The 26,065-nt window shown below is 36.2% G+C and overlaps 1 protein-coding gene across 1 annotated transcript in view; it reads right to left on the reverse strand.

Annotated features, from left to right (window-relative positions):
• The window catches only part of CNTNAP2 (contactin associated protein 2), a 788,332-nt gene that overhangs the window by 389,493 nt on the left and 372,774 nt on the right, over positions 1-26,065 (reverse strand). The window contains exon 11 of the mRNA XM_058182711.1: positions 962-1,068. Coding sequence (XP_058038694.1) covers positions 962-1,068 — 107 coding nt within the window. The remainder of the gene's footprint in view (positions 1-961; positions 1,069-26,065) is intronic.

Here is a 26,065-nt window from a genome sequence, read left to right on the forward strand (position 1 = left end):
AGCAGCTGTTGTTGGAAATAAACTTTCCTCAGGCTCACATGCTGTGGAGGAGGGGGAGGGGTCTAGCTGCTCCGTTTGCCTGGGCATGGAGCCAGGGCTGGGGCCGGGGGGTGCTCCCTCCACTTCAGCTTGTCTGGGCATGGAGCCAGGACTGGGGCCGGGACGCATACATTCCTCCGTGTTTGGGAGCAGATAAGAAGGCCCCGGCTGCTGTGAGAGCGGGCAAGACACAACAACAATGAGACTCAGGAACAATGGCTTGCATAAAAGCATGGACTGGCTTATTATGGGCAAGACAGCCAAGAACAAGTTAAAAATGATAACTATACAAGACACAAAACTTGAATATTGAAATAATGTTATAATTTTGAACAGAATGCTGACAAGTAAAAGCATTACAAGATGAATTTCTATAAAATATCAAGAAGGAAGTGAATAAAGATTTAAGGTCAGAATTGAGAAAAAATCATCAACAGATTAAAAGTGCAAAAAAAGCAGAAGAAATAGGAAGCCTAATTCATAGAAGTAATGCATTAAGCATAATAAAATGTTCCAATGCAATTTTAAAAACATGCATGGTTCATTTCTGAATCATGATTCAGTTTTGGGAAGAAGAAAACAAACTCTGCACATGATTATGCAATTCAATTTTTCCCAGAAAAGTTTTCTATTCAAATTACAAAGTTGTTTTTTCATACTAGTGATAACAAATGTATTCTAAGAAAACATTAGCAAATATATTATTCCTTAAAAGTACTTGAAAACATTCTTTTTTCCTTTTTAAATGAACAATGTGGATGGACTATTCCTTGTAAATTAAAGACTTCCTTATTACTTAAAGATAGATTTTATTCTGCCTTTTTAGTTCATGCCACTGTTTCCTTATATAATCAGTATTATTATTAATTCAATTAACAAAGAACATTATGGGAGGCAGCATGAAGGCTCAAGTCCCACTTACATTTATGGCATGTGGCTCCACTGTATCCAGTTCCATCGCAGGTGCAACTGAAGCTATCCCATGTTTGGGTACATTTCCCTCCATGCTCACAGTGATTGGGCACACACCTGTTGAGATATGAAGCAGTGACAAATAAGCAAGGTTGAATGAATGCCTGCATTCTGAGATTGCCAAGCAGCAAAACCTCCTGTGCCAATCTGCTGTACTACAGCAATTAATCTTTGTTAGCTTTACGTGAATTAATATAATTCATGATAGAACATGGCAGGTGCATAAGAAGTTGATGTATTGTGCAATGAATGCCCCATTCACAGCTAACAATGGGTCAATGACAGAGAAGGAGACTGAAGAGATAATGATGGATTATGGATTTTTTGACACCATTACATTTTTAAAGGTCACAAACACACCTATTTTTTTAAAAGAGGCAATTAGATATAGTATGCAGGTAATGTTAACTTTCAATAGAAAGTGTACTGCAATATGCATTTAAATCTTTTTTAAAAAATATGTTTTTTTAAAAAAGCTCATTTTACCTTATCAGCCTAAGAATCTAAAAGGAAATAATAATTGATGCCATTAAAAGCAGTGGGAATGATGCTAGATTGCCCTAGCTTAGATCATTGAAAGGCATGTTTTGAAGGACCAGGAACAAGTTAACCTCGTTTAATTGCCTCTCAATAAACCCTAGTATCATAAACTTGTATCACAAAAATCACTGAAGCAGTCGTCATGATCTTAAATGGACAAAGGGGGATGGTGGAGGACAGGAAGGCCTGGAGGAACATTGTCCATGGAGTGGTGATGGGTCAGACATGACTTTACAACTAACAACAACAACAATCACAAACTTCTCTTTTTCTCTTAGTAGTTGGAAGGCAAACTGCTATTTTGAGAAAGCCAAACTGATCTTCAGGTTTTGTGGTGCTTCTTTGTCATCACATATATGTTGGTGGCATATTACCATAAAAGTACATGCATTCATGAATTAAGTTATAAAGCATGCAGAAGAGTTAACTTAACAGAATTGGAAGGGAACATGGAGGTCATCAAGTCAAACCCCACTCAAGCAGGAGATGCTATATTATTCCAGACAAGTGGTTATCAAGTTTCTTAAAAGTTCTACTATAATTTCTAGTGTGCACTTTACTTGAGTATTTTTTATCTCATGACTTTCATTGTTTTATCAATGTGTAAAATGGAAATAAAAATAAAAATAAGAAATTAAAGGAAGGAAAAAGAGAGGAGGAAAAGAAAATATGAAATACAAAGGAAGGAAGAAAAAATGTTAACTTCTGACTCTTTTTAGCACAGTACAAGATAACAATATTACAGCTCAACTTTTTTACTTTTACACATTAATAATAACAATTTCTATACAATGCCATTTCTATAGCAACAAATCTAATCAGCAAAACCAAGGTCAATGTTTCATTTTTTTTTCATCACAAGCACAAAATCCAGAAGTGATATCCAAATAAAAAACATAATTAAATATATTCTCCTCTTTGAATAAAACAATCTAACCATTTCTGCTTTATCTTTCCTGCTGTTGAAATAGTATGTATTTCTATTTGCACTTAATAATCTTTGTAAACTATCACCATTTATCTTAACAAAATTCACTGTATTCTTTCAAATTCTTTAACCTTTAATGAAAAAATATTTTTTCATCCATTTTAAAACACTAAACTTTTCTTTAAAAATATTTCTAAAATCAAAACATTCTAATGCATCTTTTTTAAAACTTCCTGTTAACATACATACTTTAGAGTTTACTTTCAGACCAATATAATTCCAAATAACTCCAATTAATTTATTAAACTCCTTCCCTCATAGAATAACTTTTTCTTCTTGTATACCTCTTTTTTAAAACTCTAAACTTTTTTTTAAGCTAATACATCTTTTCTCTTAACAAAGATCCTTTACTTAAAGGGAAAAATACATTTTCAAATTTTAGATTAAGACTTTCTTTCAATTACAAATATCACATTGATAAAAATCCATCCTAATTCCAATTGATTCATTAAGTTTAAGTCACTCCTTCGAGCTTGTCTTCATGGAATAAAATCTTTTTCTTCTCCGGAATGTTTGTCAAGTAGTTATAAGCATCTCTTTTTCTCAAGGATTTCTCAACCCTGTTAATGTCCATGAAGAAAAAGTCTCAAACTTGTCCTTTTAAAAGTTGTAGATTTTCTTGGAGATTTTCCTTTAATTGTATTGGGAGATTTATATTTAAATCATAATTGACTCCTCTGCATTGTCAGCTACTTGTGAAATTTCTTCGGTGGTTTGGCAACTTTTTACACATATTTGCATCTGTGAAGTAGTTTGAGAAGTTTTTTTTTTTTTAAATATCCTTTGAGTATAGCTGATCTATGAACTGATGGATTTTATTTAAAGATTTTTCAAATGCATCTCTAATAATTAGTTTCTCCATCTTCTTAACTCCCTCTTTAGTAAAAGAGTAGTTTTTTTTAAGTCACTTAAGAATTGCTGGCCAGAAATAATAAAAATCCACAGCGAAGCTGACCAAGCTACAAATTACTAAAAATAATAAACTAGAACCACAACTTTCTACCTTTATATTTCTCAATCAATCTTTTTTACTCCACACTTCCTTATTTTAGCGTGCCTTCAACAGTCTTTTCCTTGTTGTTTAACAATGAAAAAATCCCCCAAATGGTGCAGATTTTCAAAAAAGAATAAGAGGCTGTGGCTAAAGAGAGCTTCTTTTAGCTTAATAAAAAATATTAATCCTTACAAACAATTAAGAAATGAAAGGGGCAACCTACTGCCCATTTGAAAAATAAATTCCAAAATGGCTGCTTCTTCAACAATGAACTGACTACAGGTCCCCCCCCCCTCCCATTTTTGGCATGGAGGCTGCTTCAAAACACAGTTTCTGCAGACCTTTGCTGTATCAGAGGATCTTGTAAAATAATTCTAGGACTTTCCCTAACCCAGAAGAGTCATATAAACTAAAGAGATGCCAATTCCTTCCATTGGTAGGTTGAAAAAACTACAGTCCAGGGAACAACCTTTCAGGGATTATTCCTGTCAGTTGGCCATCTTTTCACTGGAAGTCTGTAATTTATTTGAGTTTTGATGCATTTGAAATTTGGAGTTGGAGAAGGCTCCTGAAACTACTACGACAACCAGGAAAGTAGACCAATGGATCATTGAGCAAATCAACCCCAGGTCCCAAGGCTTAAATGGTCAGGTTCAAATTAGCCTATTTTGGACACATTATGCAAAGACTCAGGTCTTGCTGGATAAGATAAGATAATACCTTTAAGTGTAATTACTTTATCTTCCCAATGTCACAAGTACCACTTGCTTTACTTTGGGTATCAGCATGTTAGTTGGAATAACCTAGATCTGGTTATTGGATTTAAAGTCCCTAGATCTGAAAAATATTCAAGTATCACAAGAGCTAGTTTTTCATGAGACCATTATCTGCGATCTTTCACCAAATACCACAATTCGCTTCCTATTATGATACAGAGCCCCTGATTATGACCTTGATCATATGAATAAACTAACTATTTTACTAACATGGGCAGCCTCATGCCCACATCCCATTATTTTTTTTTGGTGACTCTAAATGAATGCTCTACTGAATCAATACATACAATTATATAATGCTATCACTATTTTAGGACTTGATCAGTTAGTATCTAACAACACTAGATTCAACAACTGCCTCGATTTAATTTTCTGCAATAGTTTAAACACAATTTATAACCTTCATATCAAAGAACCTTTTTCCAACAGTGACCACTGCATGATTGACTTTTGTCTAAATTTACATCCATACAAAGAATCTCATAATAGGACTCCTAAATACAACTTTAAAAAAGCAAATTACGATCTCATAGCTGCCAACCTTTCATCTCTAGGTTGGCAAATCTTATTCAATGACTGCAACACTGCTGAAGACTATTATAACACTTTTCTACTTGAAGTTCAAAGAATAATTAATCTATATGTACCATTTGTAACGTCCAAAGCAAAAAAGAATGAATTACCATATCAATAAGGAAACTCCAATAAAAAAAATCCTTTTGGCAGAAAAATAAAACTCGCTATGTAGCTAACTTCAAAAACTGATACAAATCCATGTGCCACCAAATAAAAACAGAATATATCAATTACCATTGCAAACAGGAGGAAGAGTTGTTACACACGAAATCCAATTGTGCCTTCTATAATTTCTATAAAAGGGCTGAATGGTGAAGATTGTAACAATGATACCATTAAAGCTAAGCTCTTCAACACTTTTTTCAGTTCAGTCTTTGTCAACAGCAATGACATCTCCTCCTCATTTCCTAGTCCTCCTCATCCAATTGCAATGATCTAATCCACATTGATTTTACTGAAGATAAGGGCATTACACAAACTAAAGCCATCTCTATCTATTGGTCCTGATGGAATATGTGCCTTCTTTCTTAAAAAGCTTTCCTCCACCATATCTGAACCTCTAAGCACCATCTATGAAGTTTCTTTTAGAATGAGCTCCTTGCCTGATATATGGTCATTAGCAACAGTCATACCTATCTTCAAAAAAGGTGACCCCAGCCTTGTTGAGAATTATAGACCAATCTTTCTTTGTTGTGTCACATGTAAAGTCATGTAATCCATCATAAACCAATCCATCACCCTCCACTTAGTACAAATAACTTACTCTCTGATAAACAATTTGTTTTCATGAAAAATTTGTCATGTAATCTGCAATTTATACACTGCAAAAACATCTGGACCTCTCAACTCGACCAGGGCAAAACAATAGATGCAATTTACATTGACTTCTGTAAAGCCTTTGCAGTAATGCATGGCAAACTACTTCTGAAACTAAAATCTTATGGCATTTCTGGACCCCTGCATAATTGGATAACTGCGTTCCTGTCAAGCAGGCAACGTGGTCAAAATAGGCAGCGCCCTATCAAAACCTGTTAACAGTGGTGTTCCCCAAGACAGCCAACACTCTTTCTGCTTTATATCAATGACCTTTGTGATCAAATTATAAGCAGCTGGGTCCGCTTTTCTGATGATGTTTAACTATTCAACATCACAGACAACTCTATCTTCAAAATGACCTAAACTATGTATCTGAATAGTCAAACAATTGGCAATTCCAAATCTCTGCTAACAAATGCTCAATGCTGTACATTGGCAACAGAAATAAGAACATCAAATATTTGCTGGCTAGAAATGATCTAAAAGTTAACCACACTCGGTCAAGGACCTAGGAGTACTCACTTCAAAAGATCTAAGTCCCAGAGCCCACTGTAACATCATTGCAAAAAAGGCATCAAGAGTTGTTAATATTATTTTACAAAGTTTTCTTTCTGGTAACGCTGTACTTCAAACCTTTGCCAACCTATACTTGAATACTGTTTACCTTCCTGGCACCCTCACTGTATTTCAGACATCAATACATTAGAGAGGGTCCAGAGATATTTTTCTAGAAGAGTACTCAAATTTTCTGCTTGAAATAAAATTCCCTATACCACCAGGCTTCAAATTTTAGGTCTGGATAGCCTCGAACTACGCGATATGTTCCAATTTATGCTTAGTTCATAAGATTATTTACCAAAATGTCCTACCTGTAAATGAGTACTGTAATAACACAAGGGCTATCAATAGATTCAAACTCAATGTAATTTACTCTAATCTTGATTGTAGGAAATACAACTTCTGCAATAGAGTAGTAAATGTCTGGAACACTCTACATGATCCTGTTGTTAGTCTCACTAATCCCATTCCTTATACCTTAAACTGTCTACTGTGGACCTTTCATGTTTCTTAAGAGGTCCCTAAGGGGGCATACATAAGCACACCAGTGTGCCTACCGTCCCTTTCCTACTGTCCCCATTTATATGTAATCATTCTATGTGTAGAATTCTTTTACATTCTTTGTAGACTTTAGCTCAGCATTCAACACCATCATTCCAGACACTCTTCTAACTAAGCTAAACCAGCTACAGGTACCTGAACAGACTTGTAAATGGATTATAAGCTTCCTAACACAGAGAAAGCAGCAGGTGAAGCTAAGCAGAATCATATCAGATACCTGTACAATTAGCACAGCCCCCCCCCAAGGCTATGTGCTTTCCCCACTTCTCTTCTCTCTGTATACCAATGACTGCCTCTGTAACGATCCATCTGTTAAACTACTGAAATTTGCAGATGACATAACAGTGATCGGTCTCATTTGATACAATGATGAATCCTCATACAGATGGGAAGTTGAACAACTAGCCTCATGGCGCGACCGGAACAATCAAAACCATAGAAATGGTGGTAGATTTTAGGAAAAACCCTTCCATACTTCCATTTCTTACAATACTAGACAACACAGCATCAACAGTAGAGACTTTTTCTAAAATTTCTAGGTTCTACCATATCACAAGATCTAAAATGGACAGCTAACATCAAAAACGTCATCAAAAAGGACAACAAAGAATGTTCTTTCTGCACCAACTCAGAAAGCTCAAACTGCCCAAGGAGCTGCTGATCCAGTTCTACAGAGGAATTATTGAGTCTGTCATCGGCACCTCTATAACTGTCTGGTTTGGTTCTGCAACCCAACAAGACAGACACAGAGAATAATAAGAACTGGAGAAAAAACAATTGCTACCAACCTGCCTTCCATTGAGGACCTGTATACTGCACGAGTCAAAAAGAGGGCTGTGAAAATATTTACAGACCCCTCGCATCCTGGACATAAACTGTTTCAACTCCTACCCTCAAAACGATGCTACAGAGCACTGCACATCAGAACAACTAGACACAAGAACAGTTTCTTCACTCTGCTAAACAAATAATTCTCTCAAAACTGTCAAACTATTACTAAATCTGCACTACTATTGATCTTCTCATCATTCCCATCACCCATATCCTTTCACTTATGACTGTATGACTGTAACTTTGTTGCTTGTATCCTTATGATTAATATTAATATTGATTGTTTCCTGATTGCTTATTTGTACCCTATGACTATCATTAAGTGTTGTACCTTATGATTCTTGATGAACGTATATTTTCTTTTATGTACACTGAGAGCATATGCACCAAGACAAATTCCTTGTGTGTCCAATCACACTCGGCCAATAAAAAAAATCTATTTATGGCTATGTTTTGCCTATTTATATCCTTTTATTTGTGCCAATTTTTTTTCATGTGTCCATGTCTATGTCTATATTGTTACTTGTTTCCTTGTACTTGTTGAAAAACAAAAAAAACAAAAAAAACGAACAAATACATAAATAAATAACATTTTAATGTTAAAAGTAAGCAGATGTGGATTTACTAGTATGCTTAATTTTGTTTATAGCCATTTCTCTTTTGAGAAAATATTATTTATTGGAGGAAAGTTGTTTCATCAAATTAATAGTATAATCACAGAAGGTGATATGAGCATGCAGATCATGAAGATGAAGAAGTGTCTTTTTTTTCATGGCACCTGCTTTTAGAATAATATTCCCCCCCAGCCATCCAGATGCTCAGGAAGCTATTAAAAACCTGGATTTTCCCTTAGTTTTGGAATAGGGTGAAAGTTGAACTCCTGCTGGGTGGGAGTTGGGTGGGAATTGGTTATATGTTGGAGACATAAAAACCTAATTCTTTACTGCCACCTAGTACTTAATAGATTAAACACTTGACTCGTAATTCCAAGGGAGAAGGGAAAAGGGAAGAGCAAGGGCAAGGGGAAAAAACTTTAGTTAACAGTATTGTGGAGGAAAATAATAGCACAGTGAATGGCACAACCAGATTATTGTGCATGCCAACAGAAGGAGAGATGCACTGAGAAAGGAATTTTGCATAGAATTCTATACATGAGAGCTTTTGGGAGGGCGGTATAATTTAGAAGTATAGTAAGAATAGCAAGGTTAAGGGCCTCTGGTGGCTCAGCAGACTAAGTGTATATATATATATATATATGTATGTATATATGTATATATTTGTTTTCTGAGGTTTTCACGGGTGTTTGTATATAGGTCTTTGGTTGTTCGGGTTTTCTCCGTGTAAGATAATCTTACGGAGAAAAACAACAAAGACCTGTATATGTATGTATATGTATATATGTATGTATATGTGTATATATATATATATATATATATATATATATATATATGTTTTCTGAGGTTTTCACGGGTGTTTGTATATAGGTCTTTGGTTGTTCGGGTTTTCTCCCGTGTAAAATTGGAAGTGTCTTGGCGACGTTTTGAAGTCTCATTCGTCATCTTCAGGCTTCAGCTTCGTGCTTCTGGGAGCAATGTGTGATCGCAGCTATTTCTTCCTTTTAACTGCTAGTGGGGTTTGAACTGATTGGGTGGGAGCTTGGCTGTGCTCTGATTGGATGGGGTTTTCTGTGCTCTGATTGGCTGGGGTGTGTCCTGTGTTGGTGGGGGCTTGGTTGTGCTCAGTCTAATCTGTGCTGCAGGGGGATTTGAGCTGGTGAGCTGCACTGCTGCTGTTTGGCTTCGTGTTCGTGGTCGTGCTACATCTTCATAGTGGGTGTCAGTCTGCTGCATGTATGGATTGGAGGGGTTTGAAGTGGCTAATGTTGCAGCTGCGGTCTGGCTTCTGGTCCTTGGTCGTGCTTCCTGATCAGTGTGGGTTTGGGTGTGCTTTCTGGGTGGATGTGTGGTGGTGACATCCTGTGTGGACCTCGTGAGTGTGGGTCTGGTGTCATTCCTCGTGTTAGGGACACGTTTGTCAATAAGGGCAGGTTTCCAAATGGCTGGTAGGCGGGAGGTATCATCTCGTTTGTTCATGCTGTGTGGGCGTTTTTCTATCTCGATGGCTTCTCTGATTATTCTGTTGTTAAAGTGTTCAGTTTTGGCGATAGTTCTGGTCTTTTTAAAGTCAATATCGTGTGCTGTGACTTTAAAGTGTTGGACCAGGGAAGAAGTTGGTTCCTCTTTTTTGAATGAGTTCTTGTGTTCTTCAATGCGTGCACTTATTCTTCTGTTGGTTTGTCCAATGTATGTGGTGGGGCAGGCGGTCCCAAAATCATCCAGATGCCCTAAGCTCTACGGCCTCCCCAAGATACACAAAGAAGGAACCCCACTCAGACCCATAGTCAGCTCCATAGGCTCACCTCTACAAAACCTAGCCAAATTTCTCGCCAAACAACTACAGCCCTATGCAGAATCCATCGCCTCACACGTAAAAAACTCATTCCAGTTCATAGAGATCATAAAGAAACAAAACTTACAGCCCAGCGACCTACTCGTGAGCTTTGATGTCATATCCCTCTTCACCCAAGTGCCAATCAAAGAAGCCTTGACAGCTATCCAAAACAAATATAACCCCCCCAAGCACATACTAGATCTGACCAACCACTGCCTATCCAACACATACTTCATCTATAACGGACAAAAATACAAACAAATAGAAGGCGCACCCATGGGATCACCCTCTCACCTGTCATTGCCAACCTCTACATGGAACACTTTGAAACCCAAGCACTAGAAAAATCTGATCACAAACCCAAACTCTGGCTCAGATCGTGAGCGACACCTTCATAATCTGGCCACACGGAAAGAAAAACTTGAAAACTTCCTCACACACCTCAATAGCCTACACCCCAAAATACAGTTCACCATGGAAACAGAAGTTAACAACCAACTTCCCTTCCTAGATGTCTTAGTCTACAAGAAACCCAATGGCTCCCTAGGACACACCATCTACCAGAAGAAAACACACACAAACCGCTATCTGCATGCACTCTCACACCACCACACAGCACAGATCAACTCCGTAGCCAAGACACTCATCTCTAGAACAAAATGCTTAGCTGATGAACAACACCTAAAAACCGAACTACACTCTCACAAACGTACTAACATCCAATGGATTCCAGAGAAATAAGATTACCAAACTAATCCAAAAGAACCCCCACTAAAACCCAAGACAGAGAGCAAGAAAATGGCACAGCCCTCCTCCCATATATAAAGGCACCACAGACAGAATCAGCAAGATCCTCCACAAACATAACATCAAGACAGCATTCTGCACAAACCAAAAATATCCACCATCCTAAGAAACCCCAAAGACAAAATTGAGTTAGAAAATCAAGGGTATATGAAATCCCATGCACCGCCTGCCCCACCACATACATTGGACAAACCAACAGAAGAATAAGTGCGCATTGAAGAACACAAGAACTCATTCAAAAGAGGAACCAACTTCTTCCTGGTCCAACACTTTAAAGTCACAGGACACGATATTGACTTTAAAAGACCAGAACTATCGCCAAAACTGAACACTTTAACAACAGAATAATCAGAGAAGCCATCGAGATAAACGCCCACACAGCATGAACAAAGCGAGATGATACCTCCGCCTACCAGCCATTTGGAAACCTGCCCTTATTGACAAACGTGTCCCTAACACGAGGAATGACACCAGACCCACACTCACGAGGTCCACACAGGATGTCACCACCACATCCACCCAGAAAGCACACCCAAACCCACACTGATCAGGAAGCACGACCAAGGACCAGAAGCCAGACCGCAGCTGCAACATTAGCCATTTCAAACCCTCCAATCCATACATGCAGCAGACTGACACCCACTACGAAGATGTAGCACGACCACGAACACGAAGCCAAACAGCAGCAGTGCAGCTCACCAGCTCAAATCCCCTGCAGCACAGATTAGACTGAGCACAACCAAGCCCCCACCAACACAGGACACACCCCAGCCAATCAGAGCACAGAAAAACCCCATCCAATCAGAGCACAGCCAAGCTCCCACCCAATCAGTTCAAACCCCACTAGCAGTTAAAAGGAAGAAAATACAGCTATCATTATTGGGGAGAATAAATGTGTCTATTAGAGAGTAAGAAATTAGATTATTCTTTATTAGAAAAGTGGCATGAAAATTCTAGAAAAAGAATAAAAGACTAGTTATTTACATATAAAATGGCTTTACACCTCTTGCAAACAACTGGCCATACTCAATATGGGTTTTGCCATATGTACTACATAAAACTTTTGAACTTTGAAAATGGCACCTGGAGTTGGAAGCATCTGAACAAATTAAGGGAAGAAGTTCATCTAACTGAATTGAGCAGTTGGTTGCATTCTGAGCACTATTGCCTCTCTCATTGGGATGCACTAGGGAATTATTTTTCCGAAATGTTCTTTTTGTTTTTATTTTTTTCACCACTTAGCTTGATCCAACCACATTTTCAAATTTGATTTTTTTTCTGGTTTCTTTCATTGCAGAGATTTGGTTATATTTTGTTTTGCTTTCTAATAGTTATCCTTCAAAGTCTATTTATGTAATATCTTTCCAGTATTCCATTAGATTGAGTGATTGTCATAAACATAATTCACTTAAAAAAAGGAGATAATTTGGAAGAAAAATGGAATATCTACTGCAGCCAATGTAGATTTTGCCGATATTCAGCTCTTGTTTTTAGTGATGGCATGTTAGAGCAAATATCTAACTCCTGTAGAAAAATGCAGTTCTGTACGCCCTCTCTGTAGTAATTAAAGAAAGTGTGTGTGTGTGGGGGGGACACCTCTATTATGCTATGATTTGCTTGCATATATTGCTATGACTCTCAATTGTGCATTTGAAAGAAAATCTAGGATGATATTGATTTTTCTTAAGGAACTTTTGATAAATCTGGCTGAGGCCTCAAACTAACAACAGCGAAATAAAAACAAACTGATGAAGTGTAACGTGAAGGCAATGAATTTAGTACAACTGAACCTCAACCACAAGTGAGCTCAAATTTTCTTAGAGTAAACATACATCATATGTTTGAATTAGGGCAAAGTAAATGCCTCTTTTGTGCATAAGAAAACACTGAAATTCTCTATACATTTATAATTTTGTGGATATGGCAAATTACCTGTAAATGTTTGGGCTATTCTAGTTGTGGTGTGGAACCTGTTAAAAATGAATTCATTTATTCTGTGTATTATCAGTATAGAAATTAGAAGAATAATGGCATATATATTAGCATCAATAGCTAGTTACTATTATGCCGATACTACCGTAGAATCCTTGAATATTATCTTTTCTATGGCAAATATGAATCTCTCTTTCTAGTATAAGGTTTTATTCAAATGTGATGTATGAACCATCTGCATGACTTATAGAAATATTTTTTCATGATTACCCTGCCACAATACCATTTTTACTTCAACCATGAATTATATATGAGTATTGCTGTTTTATAGTAGAAACCCAAATCAGGTTAGGAAGTAGTGATAACTATTTATTACTATTACTACGAGAAGGCAGCTGATGTCACGGCGTAGTGGTATGGATGAGCAGTAGCTCCACAAAGTCCCACCAAATTCTTCTAGCCAGGAGGCTCTGCGGGGCTGAAAGTCACCCTGTAGAGGTGATGAAGACAGAGGAGATGCTTTGGTAGTCGCGAAGAGAATGCAGTCTCCTTGTTTGACCCAAAGAAAGCCCCTTTAACCAGCAGAAGAAAAGATAGCCATTATGGCTGAACTGAAGCCATGGCAGCTGAAACAGAAGTGAAGAAACAAAAGATCCTGTAGCAGTATGCTCAGTCTGGGCAAGAACTTTCTAACTTTTGCCATGAAATTTCCCCTAAAAAACACCCCCTTTGGAAAGTGGGACTCAATTGAGGTGAATAGCGATGACTAAGACCTGGAGCTACTGTCAGATTTGGAAAAGAAAGAAAAGAAATTGTAGATAGCAGCAACTTTAAAGATAAAGGATAGACTGGATTGGCTAGTTTTTAGCAATTTAAATCATTTCAAAATATACGTTTTGAATTACACTTTTATTGCCACCTTGATTTAAAGGACTTTGGAAAATTATAGGACAATATTTTTGGAGATATTTTATTCACAGCAAAAGCAGAGAAAAAGAGTAACAGTGATACCTACTGGCTGGGGAAGACATCCTAGAACTGAAAAAAGTGGAAAGAGTGAATTATTTAGTCTTTAAATTAGCTGGAATGCACTAAAAACACCTACAAATTGATTATACTTGGTGTTTGGAGACAGACTGTGAAAACATTTAATTCTTAGAACCTTGAGGATTACAAATATGCTGGACAGTGTGAGAGTGGGAAACAGCTTGGATTTATTTTGAAACTAAGTGAAGGTTGCTAATGGACTATTTAATGGAGTGATTTTGTGAACTGCTCTAATATTCGATTTTTGGGTGTGATGAATAATTGGAACATTGGGGTTGTGATAGATTACTGAGTAACTTTTTAATTCATTAAAATAAGGCAAAATGGTACAACAGGGGGAAATAAGTGTATTATTAAAAGAAATATTATTGATGACAAGGAATCATAGGGAGATAAAGGAATTGATATGACCTAATTGTGGGACCAGAAAATTATGAGCAAATGACACTGAATAATGAATATGAAATCCAGGAAGTAGAGGAGAAAATAGAAAGAACAGAGGAAAGGACGGGGAGGAAAAATGACAAATGATGCAAAAAGAAAAAGAAGAGATAGTAAAAGCTGATGAAATAGAAAAGGTAAATTACACTTCAAGAGATCAAAAAACAGAAGAAGATACATAGAAAGACACCCCTGAAGTGAGGAAAGGATTATTGAAAGTCCTACTGAAGGCTCAACAGAGTGAAGAGGTGATAGAGACAGATGAAATACTTAGATCAAACATGAACGATATAAGAAGATATAAGACCCCAAGGGAGGAGTATGGGAGATGTGTCAATAAGTCAATAAGATGAGATATGAAAATGGGCAAGAGGTGAGGGATAGAGGTACTATTTAATATAGGAGTTTTTCCATTAAAAATTAGTAGAGAAATAGAAACTAGAAATGGGGAAAATATTACTTTTTAACTTGGGAACTGTTTTACTAATGGTTAGAAAATAGAGGCAGAAGTTAGAAATTTAGAATCAAGGAGGATATGTAAGCAAAGATGAAGTAATTATAAATAATAAATATTGAATAATTAGGATAAGTAAACATTATGATTAATAGACTTGGAGGATAATGGTTATAAATGTGATGTTTACATGATGTTTATAATGTCTGATGTTATTAATTGATTATAGATAAAACTGAACAGAGCATTTAATTAAAGAATGGAAAATGTTTAATAAGGATAAGTGAAAACCATGGTGAATAGATTTTGAGAATAACAGTCATAATTATTGTATGTATAAGTTTTATTATGTGTATTTAAAAGGGATTGATCCCAGACAGTACACTGCTTTTGTGAATATGGAAATTTTATACATAACAAAGAAAATTGCAACAACAACAACAACAATAATAATGATTTATCACTATTATTTCAGTAATAATAATTGTGGAAAATAGATACTTAGAATTGCATTTCACTATCTTTTGAATCACAGAAGCATATTTTTGTGCTGTCACAACATCACTGGCAAGGTCATTTTTTCTCTTATTTTTTTCTTGTTGAGAAGGAAGACAATGTTAATGTTGATATATTTTTCTAAAATGTGCTTCTCTATCTGACAATACTTCAGACAATACACTGAGACTTTCACAAAGGATCCCTTGATGTAGAGACATTGGACAGGTGAAGAAGACAACAAGTGTTATGTTTATTAGTTTATTGGTATAAATTAATAAAACAATCATGTATTGCTTTAAAGTAAGTAAGTCTGTCTCTGAAAGATTTCATTTATTTTGATTACTCATTTTATATTTGAAGAAAAAGCAGTTGCATCTCTCATTAACTGTGAGATTATTGTCAGTTTCAATTTTGAAAGAAATTTTTTTAGGAAATTGAGGATCTGTAATGCTGCTGTTGAGAAAAGAAAAAAAAAATGATTCCCAAGAACAATACTATCTAGACACTCAAGTGTTTAGATGCTTATCATATATTGGTTTCATTGTAATGGTCTATAATTAAATGGAGAAATTTTCCTAAATTGATTAGATTTCATTTCTGTTATGTTCTAACAGAAGCATGATGACGTAGTAGTAAAGATGCTCGCCTCTCACTCTGAAGCTTGAGAGTTCAATCCTAGGTAGCGGCAGATATTTCTGTTTTATGGAGCAAATTCCACATAGGCATCAGTAAACTCAGCTCTATGCAGATGCCCAACTCCACCTCAAATTAAGGAATTACATGGTCGTAAAAATGGTGGGTTTTTAAAATTATATATATTCTTAGCAGAGTGGAATGGTTTGGTGAAATTTATGAAAAAATGTGCATTATATAATCAGATTTATGATGCAAATAGTGTATATGTCTTTATCCATGTAGTTGGGATATTTGCATTTACGTCACCAGCATAAAGCGTCCCTTATGCTTTCGTGTCTAATTAAACTAAGCAAAAATACATTTATCAACATAGGTATATAACACTCCCTTTCTAAGGAAGAAAAGCATTATTACATCTCCCATTATTTTCTTAGATGTGATGAAATGATGCAGTTCAGTTTTCTAATCCATTGCATTTCCTCAGACATTAAGCTAGTAATAGGGGATAGATGGGAACTCATCAAATTTGCAAATGACACCAAGCTGGCAGGAATAGCCAACACTCCAGAAGTGTTGTATCAAGATACAGATGGATCTTGATAGACTTGAGCATTGGGTGCTCTCTAACAAAATGAAATTCAATGGTGAAAAAAGGAAGGCTCTACATTTAAGGAAGAAAAACAAAATGCACAGGTACAGTATATGTGGTGCCTTGCTCAATAGTAGTAATTGTGAGAGGGATCTTGAAATCCTAGTGGCTAACCATTTAGATATGAGCCAGCAGTATGCAGCAGCTGCCAAAAAAAGCTAACACAATTCTAGGCTGCATAAACAGAGGGATAGAACCAAGATCACGTGAAATGTTAATGCCACTTTATAATGCCTTGGTAAGGCCACACTTGGAATACTGCATTAATTTTTGGTCACCACGATGTAAAAAAGATGTTGAGACTTTAGAAAGAGTGCAGAGAAGAGCAACAAAGATGATTAGGAGACTGGAGGCCAAAACATATGAAGAACGGTTGCAAGAACTGGGTATGTCTAGTTTGATGAAAAGAAGGACTAGGGGAGACATGATAGCAGTATTCCAATATCTCAGGGGTTGCCACAAATAAGAGGGAGTCAAACTATTCTCCAAAGCACCTCCAGAACAAGAAGCAATGGGTGGAAACTAATCAAGGAGAGAAGCAACTTAGAACTAAAGAGAAATTTCCTGATAGTTAGAACAATTAATCAGTGGAACAACTTGCCTCCAGAAGTTGTGAATGCTCCAACACTGGAAAATTTTAAGAAGAGGTTGGATAACCATTTGTCTGAAATGGTGTAGGGTTTCCTGCCAGTGCTGGGGATTGGATTAGAAGACCTCCAAGGTCCCATCCAATTCTGTCATTCTATTCTATTCTATTCTATTCTATTCTGCTCTGTTCTGTCCTGTCCTGTCCTGTCCTATCCTATCCTATCCTATCCTATCCTATCCTATCCTATCCTATCCTATCCTATCCTATCCTATCCTATCCTAATGTAGCAAGTTTAATAACAAACCAAGTAAAGAGTCCGACATTAGTGGGAAATTTTAATAGGTTTTCTGATAGGAATCTTGTTTAAGAAGAAGATTATAGTCTATAAAGCTATGCAGACATAAACACATGGAACTAATAAGTTGGAAATTCTCAGAATAGTTGAACTTGCTATTTAAATATCAGCAATGTGAGACATCTGCTAAACTTTGCAACCCAAGCTGTTTCACTATCTTTTGCATTCTAGCTATGAGAGCATCCAAAGTCTTCTAATAATCATGTTACTTTTTAAATTCAGCAGCATAAATCCAGCATTAGTGCATTTATATTAACATATATTAATATAACATAAAGTATATCCATATGTATTAAATGTTTCCTAATACAAGAACACATTTTTAATCTACCTACCACACTTCTTATATTATAGTCACAAAGTCAAGGTAAATTGTTAAACAAGAAATGCTACGCAATGTTCCTAGATTTGTTTACAGTAAGAACTTTATCTTTAGAAGTTGACACTGGGACCTGATTTTTTTTAAAAATAAAAGTCTTGTGCCTGAGCTATCTTTATTTCTATTAGTGTTTCTTTTTCCCATATTTGTTAAATGTCACAACAAAAAGTCTGGCAAATGTGTTTCAAAAAAAGCCCCAAAATATCACCAATCAGGCAGTTTCTTTGCCGTCAATCATTTGTACATAGGAGCTTGATAACCTTTTAAAAAGTTGTTTCATGCATGCTGATTATGACTATTCTGCACTAAGATCTTTTAAAGAAGTTTTTTTTTTCCCTTTCAAAACTGATCTATTACCAAGAAAGGGTTAAATCTGCTCTATTTTCTAGTGAATATGATCTAGGCAGATGTCAGTCCCTTCATTATTATCATGTTATATTCTTTAGAATGTCAAGAGGGAACAACAATCATAGACAATATGCTTTCTATGAAGTGAAGTTATAGAGACACATTTTGCAAAAGAATTTACCAATCCTGTCACCATTCTCACACCACAGGAACTGTCAAATACATTTAGTTACATTTATTTATTAGCTTTAAAAAGACTGAACAATAATCCCTGAATGTTTATTTTATTTATTTTTTTTATTTATTAAATTTTTATACCACCCTTCTCCCGAAGGACTCAGGGTGGTGTACAGCCAGAATAAAAACAAAATATATACAATTTAAAACAACATTTAAAAAGAGCAAATTTTAAAGGCTGATTATTAAAATTTAGATTTAAAAATTTAAAATAATTAAGAATACCCAATTAAAATTCAACACTAATTATGCCAGTCCCGCTTTAATAAATAAATATGTTTTGAGCTCACGACGGAAGGTCCGAAGATCAGGCACTTGACGCAGGCCAGGGGGAAGTTCGTTCCAGAGCGTAACTGCCCCCACAGAGAAGGCCCTACTCCTGGGGGCTGCCAGCCGACACTGTTTGGCGGACGGCACCCTGAGGAGACCCTCTCTGTGGGAGCGTACGGGTCGGTGGGAGGCAAAGGGTAACAGCAGGCGGTCTCGTAAGTACCTGGGTCCTAAGCCATGGAGCGCTAAGCCAAATGTTGCACTATTCCTGAAGTTGTCATGTGTAGGATGGGAAATGTTAGCAAATCTCATGCCAGCTACTTTATTAGATATGAATGAGGAATTCGTTAGATTCCAAAGTGAATCAGCCTGATCTGCATTTTTGGATGGACAGGAGATCACATTTTGGAATGTGTTTTGACCTCTGAATTTCATAGATTTCTGGATCCAGTGCTTACAATATAACAAGGTGATCTCCCCAACGTGTTGACAATGGGCAAAGTTAAACTTCTGTGCAGTTTGTGATGCTAAAGTTTCTATTGTTGTACCATTCTCCTAAGAAGAAATAATGTGTGCATAAATGTGTGAAAAAAACAAAGAACAATTTTAAGGCCTTTTCAAAGGTTCTTTGTGAATAAATTTCATCCAACACTGAAAGATTATGAAGGACTCAGACTGGAAATATGAAAGTTTGTTAAAGAAATTGACACAGAAAGTTGCAGTTGCGAAGAATGTTAACTTATGCATACCAACAAGAAAGTTACAAGTAAAAAGGACATGCTAGAACGATGCGAACTAAGATACATAGATATATAAACTTTAGTAACTTCTATCTTATTATAATAGTAAATGGCATCCCTCTTTTGATAAGAAAGCTTATTAACATATTAACATAAACATGATGTATGAAGGAGGATAAAGTAGAAGAATCCAATCAAAAAAACATGTGTTAAGGAACCAATGTGTGATTGTTAGGGTGTTAACTTCCTTAATCATAACTGTATAAAATTTGTGCTTGTTCATTGTTTGAGGTCTTGGCTCCTTTAGCTGCTGAGACCCATTGCTGAAGTACTCCAATAAAAGAAGCTAGAAAAAGCCATTTTTCGTGTCTGGCGGTCTATATTGGCAGAGCATACACTGGGATCACCATGACCCTTTCAGAGCCCCATTCAGTTAAAAAGCAACAGTGGAAAACAAAATTCCCACTAAAGAAACTCCATAGTAAATGCTCCCTAGCTATTGTAGATTGCAGAGTGACTATGATGTATTCACTACTGTTCTACAGAAAGAGAAAGAAATAGGTTTTTCAGTACATTTTATATACACTTGTCTGATATGAAAGTGTAATGCTACCAATGCTATTTTGCATATGAAATTTATAATGACTGATATGAAATCATAGATGTCATCATCTTAGGCCAACCAACACTTTTCTGTAACTGTGCCTATAGCAACTTCAGTGAGGAAGTGATATAAAATATAATAACAAAAATCAGAGCAGATGCTGAAGCTCTGGGGCTAGAAATAAAAGATTGATTTTGGCTCCAAAGACCAGATATAGTGGAAAAAATCAGATTGCTTCCCAATTTGAAAACAGATTGTCCATAAGCTTCACAGTTCGCAAAAGAAACAGGTTTGATTCTGTTGCAATTCAATCAACCTTGGAATCCAAATCCTGTTGCCTAAAGGAAACCAAATTCCAATAATAAAAGATCCACCCTTTTTGTGACTACTTTCAATGAATGTGAATCCAATCGCTGAATAATGATTTCAGTATCAAACTTTTTTGGGGTTAGAAATTTTTTCTTTATAATCAGACAATAATAAATGTTTAAAATAATGGTCTATATTAACTAAAAAATGTTAGTCTGTGCCCTGCATTTTGGGAAGAAAGAAGATGACCTCCAACTTTCTTTCAAGTATCTGAAGAATATCATAGTAATAGCTTCTTTCATACTTGTTTTTTTTTTTAAAGGCTAAATGTACGTAGTTTTCCCTCAAGTTCTCCTTGATGGACTATCCTTCCAGCCTCATCTTTATTCCAATTTGTTTTAATATGTAAGCATTCAAAATATTTTCACTTTACTAGTTTGGAGTTACTTAACATGACCTGCAAAATGCTTTCATCAAAACAGCTTAAACAACAAAGAATCATAGGACTGGAAGGGACCTTGGAAGTCATTTAGTTTAACCACTGCCTTTGGCAGGAAACTTTATACCATTCTGAACAAATGGCCAATTATTATTTTTTGAAAACCTCCAGCAAACCAACCACACTCAACATGTAATCCTCAATGGACCAACCATACTCAAAGTGTAATCTTCAATGGAACTGCATCTACATGGAGGGAAGTATGCAGTGAAGTACCCTAAGGCTCTGTTTTAGGTCCAGTACTCTTCAATATCTTCATCAATGATTTGGATGATGGGATAGATGGGGAATTCATCAAATTTGTAGATGACACCAAACTGGTAGGAATAGCCAACACTCCAGAAGATAGGCTCAAGATACAGAAGGATCTTGACAGACTACAACATTGGATGCTATCTAACAAAATGAAATTCAATGGTGAAAAAAGTAAGGTTCTACATTTAGACAAGAAAAACAAAATGCACAGGTACAGTATATGTGGTATCTTGCTCAATAGTAGTAACTGTGAGAGGGATGTTGGGGTCCTAGTGGACAGCCATTTAAATATGAGCCAGCAGTGTGCAGCAGCTGCCAAAAAAGCCAACATAGTTCTAGGTTGCATAAACAGAATCAAGATCACGTGAAGTGTTAATACTACTTTATAATGCCTTGGTGAGGCCACACTTGGAATACTGCATTCAGTTTTGATCACCAGGATGTAAAAAAGATGTTGAGACTCTGAAAAGAGTGCAGAGAAGAGGAATAAAGATGATTAGGGGACTGGAGGTCAAAACATATGAAAAACTGGGTATGTCTAGTTTGATGAAAAGAAGGACTAGGGGAAACATGATAGCAGTGTTCCAATATCTCAGGGGTTGCCACAAAGAAGAGGGAGTCAAACTATTCTCCAAAGCATCTGAGGGCAGAACAAGAAGTAATGGGTGGAAAGTAATCAAGGAGAGAAACAACTTAGAACTAAAGAGAAATTTTCTGACATTTAGAACAATTAATTAGTGGAACAACTTGCCTGCAGAAATTGTGAATGCTCCAACACTGGAAGTTTTAAAGAAGATATTGGATAACCATTTGTCTGAAGTGGTATAGGGTTTCCTATATCACTAAGCAGGGGATTGGACTAGAAGACCTCCAAGGTCCCTTCCAACTCTGTTATGCTATTCTATTCTATTCTATTCTATTCTATTCTATTCTATTCTATTCTATTCTATTCTATTCTATTCTATTCTATTCTATTCTATTCTTATAGTGCACATAGAAGGCAAACTGTTTCATGAATTGTTCTTAGTGACAGGAAATTTTTCCTTACTTCTAGGTTGGATCTCTTTTGAACAAGCTTCTAGCCATTGCTTTTTGTCCTGCCCTCAGGTGCTTTGGAGAATAAGTGCAAAGTATCCTCCCTGTCACTATCCTTTAAGAACCAGAAAACAGCTATCATGTCATCCCAGAACCAATATTGGACACAGTATTCCAAGTGTGGCCTCATCAGTGCAATATAAAACGATACTATAACTTCTCATGATGCTTGATGCTCTCTCTCTGTTGATGCAGCCTTCATTAGTATTTTTTTTTTGCAGCTGTAGCACTCTACTGGCTCATACTTAAGTGATGACTCACTAGTGCTTAACTGCTCTGTTCTGAACACATTTTCCCTCATTTTCCAGACTCCAAGAATGTACTTTTATGGTGGCTACATGAGATGCATTCTTATCCCAATATTTTTGAGAAAAAGAAATAAAACTGAACATTCTCAGAATTTTCTAGTGAGTCCAATTCCAATTTTGAACTTTTTAAATGTAATATGCAGATAAGGGTAAATCTTTCTTGCCATTAATCCATGGAAACTAATGATTCTACTAAAAGATACTAAAGGATTGCTATAAACGTGTGGAGAATCGGTACACAGAAATAGTGTATCTGTATAAGAGATTGAGGGCAGGAGGGTCCATTAATTCTTTCATAGTAGTGGCAGAGTATTTATTGGTTTAAGGAAAAAAAGAAACTATATATGGGAAGGCGATTACCTTACTTTTTGCAGCTATTTGGTGAACTTTTAGTCAAACTATTAAAATTTAAAAAAATAAGCGTTATGTTGTAGATGAACAAATTTAATATACATAGACCACCACCAAACTGGCCTGGGCATATGAAAGAGAAGAAGAGGCAGAGAAACTAAAGAGCAATCAAATAAAACAAGTCAATATACTGCAGATAGAATTAGCTTGGTTTTAAACCTAAAAGTAAGTAGTAATGTACTGATGTAATGATTTTCAGAAAATTAGCTGGTGTAATGGCACCAAATTAATCAATTATTGGCATTTTAGTGAACAACTAAGAAAAAATAAACAAGCTAGATTAAAGCTCACATTACACTAAAACTAAAGCTTATATCCACTGCCCAATATTCTGACACTGGATACTGGGGGAATGAGGAAACAACTCTACAACACAGACATAGAGTTAAACATTATTTCATTTTCTACAAACTCTCTCCAGAATAATGCAGTTGCAGACAGATGGAAAAAGAGAATGGAAGAAAGGATAAAGCAAGCTGATAAGACTGCACAGTGGCTTTACAAAAGCTGACAAACAATTCCAAAATGTATTCCTGAAAAGGGAATCAGAAATGGAGGCTGTCAGATGCTGACAGTAAAAATGTTTCTTCAATGTCACAATTCTCAGGAAATGCCTACACAACACTGAGAAAAAAAATTAAATTTAAAAGGATACATTTTAATACATAAGATTTAATAATTTAAAACAAAAAACAAATGAAAATGATAAGGTTTCTGAATAGTAGGCAAAGTGCTTAAAACATAATTCAGAAAAACATATTTTAAAAGGACTAAAAATTAAGCATCAAGAATCATCCTTGGTAGTGAGGGAATCTTGTACATGCCATGATTCATGCCTAGGCTTATGCTGGATATTTTTAAAATAACATTTTAAGCACATTTGCTTGGGAAAGAATAAAAGTGAACTAGTATGAACAGTTATTGAAGTCTAAAGAATTGGAGGGTGTGTTTATTTTTCACGTCTGGGAAATTAAACATTTTTACTCAGCTGTTGATGCAGAATTTACTTTCTTTGAATTGTTTTTTAAACAATTTGCAAGATCAAAAAAATATGGCCAGTATTTGTCATGATGTGTGACATACAAGGAAGAGAATTATAGAGCATTTTTCTTGATACTTGATGTGGAACAGGATGCAAAGTCAAATGAAATCTCTTTGGAAAAGTTACCCATATTTATGACTTATTCATTTATGCCCCAATCCCTCTTTGCCCCCTGTTGTGCATCTGTTGAATTCCAAAAAGTTCCTCCATGATTTAAAGTTATACTTTATGATTTTATTATTATCATTTATTTGCCAGAAGAGACCTAATGTTTTTCTTAAGCTTTTCTACTCTAGGATAAATAAATAAATTTTATTGCACAAGTTTATACACAAGAATCTTCTCAGACTGATGAATTGCACCTGGGTGAAATTAAGATAAGGTTCAATGGCATTCAAGGGGTGGTGGTGAGTCAGACTGTGACCTCTTATACCCACTTAGGGAATCCAGACTAATTCCCTGTTTGACTCCTTATTCTGGCTGTCTCTCCTACATCAGCTTGTTTCATTCTCAAAATATTCCACAATAGGGTTATTACACAGATGGGGAAATGGGCCTGATCTGAAAACTAGATCCAGCTGTTCCTGTCCCAATGGATTTCTACTAGAATTAAATTGCGGGGGGGGGGGGAAAACAAATTTCTCCAAGTAGGAAGATATAGGATACTTCATACAGGTTGTAGCAGGTAATCAATCATTCTATAAGCCGTATCTAGAGCAGAAGGGGCGTTGGTTTTTACCTGATACGCTCCTTCTCGTTGGGTGGAGATAGCATCCAGGAATGGGTTGACCTCATCTGCTTAGCTGATTGGACTGAGTCTGTCAGAGGTGATAGGACGCACCTCTGTTGTTTGGGCTCCCCAGCTTTTGGTGAAGATGAAGTGACAGACTCGACGTGCCATGCTCGAAGATGTTTTCCTTATGGACCGAGGACCAGACGGTCTTCAGGATGGGGCTGGATGCTATCTCCACCCAATGAGAAGACCAATGCCCCTCCTCCATAGTGGTGGAGATAGCATCCAGGAATGAGGCAAACAATAGATTCAAACTTAATGTTAATCGCTTCAATCTTGATTGCAGAAAATATGACTTCAGTAACAGAGTTGTTAACGCTTGGAACACACTACCTGACTCTGTGGTTTCTTCTCAAACTCCCAAAAGCTTTAACCAAAAACTGTCTACTATTGACCTCACCCCATTCCTAAGAGGTCTGTAAGGGGCGTGCATAAGAGCACAAAAGTGCCTACCGCTCCTGTCCTATTGTTTCCTTTCATTATATATACGCTTATATGTTGTATAGTTGTTTCATGCTTATGCTTATATATACTGTTGTGACCAAAAAAAAAAAAAAAGCTGGTTGGCCAATGGGTGTGCTGTAGTCTGGTCTGAAGTCCCCTCCTCTGCATGGACACGCTGAAGCCAAATGTCACCTCTGCCAAGGCGAAGATGTCCAGATAAAGTATTCTGTATTAATTTAGCCTAAGGACCTTTTTAACATAGAATTATCAGTCTTAATATTCTAACCTGATTCACATAGGTGAATAGATGATGCCTTTATCTCCAAACTGGGGAAAAAATGTATCTGTTGATCTGCAATCAGGCAAATGTTACATGCAAAAGATAAGGGTTAATTTATTTTAGTCCTAGTTATGTCAGGGAATAGGCAAAAGCATAAGCATATCATGTAAAGTTTATACAAATATTTATTTTTCTACAAAAGCATAGCTTTGAATTCATTTATAGGTTGATTTATGAGATTTAGTCACCACCTCAGTCTCAGGAGTACAACAAGCAATCTAGAAAAATAAGCCTTGGTGACAGGTTTCTACTATTAAGGGTACTATAACAATAATACTTTTAATAGTATAAACAACATCTGCCATTTTCCTATTCCAGGTTCTTGGATGGAATAGATGGATTAAAATCCAGTCTAAACATCTGGCTGACTGTGCAACCAACCATAATATTAAAAATAGTAAACAGTAAAGCTAACCATTCTTGTGCTGATGACCACATTATGACTTTGAAAGGTCTTTTTGAAACAGGCAAAGTTTCAGTC

The sequence above is a fragment of the Ahaetulla prasina genome, chromosome 4, assembly GCF_028640845.1.
Source record: "Ahaetulla prasina isolate Xishuangbanna chromosome 4, ASM2864084v1, whole genome shotgun sequence".
NCBI classification, from domain to species: Eukaryota; Metazoa; Chordata; class Lepidosauria; order Squamata; family Colubridae; genus Ahaetulla; species Ahaetulla prasina.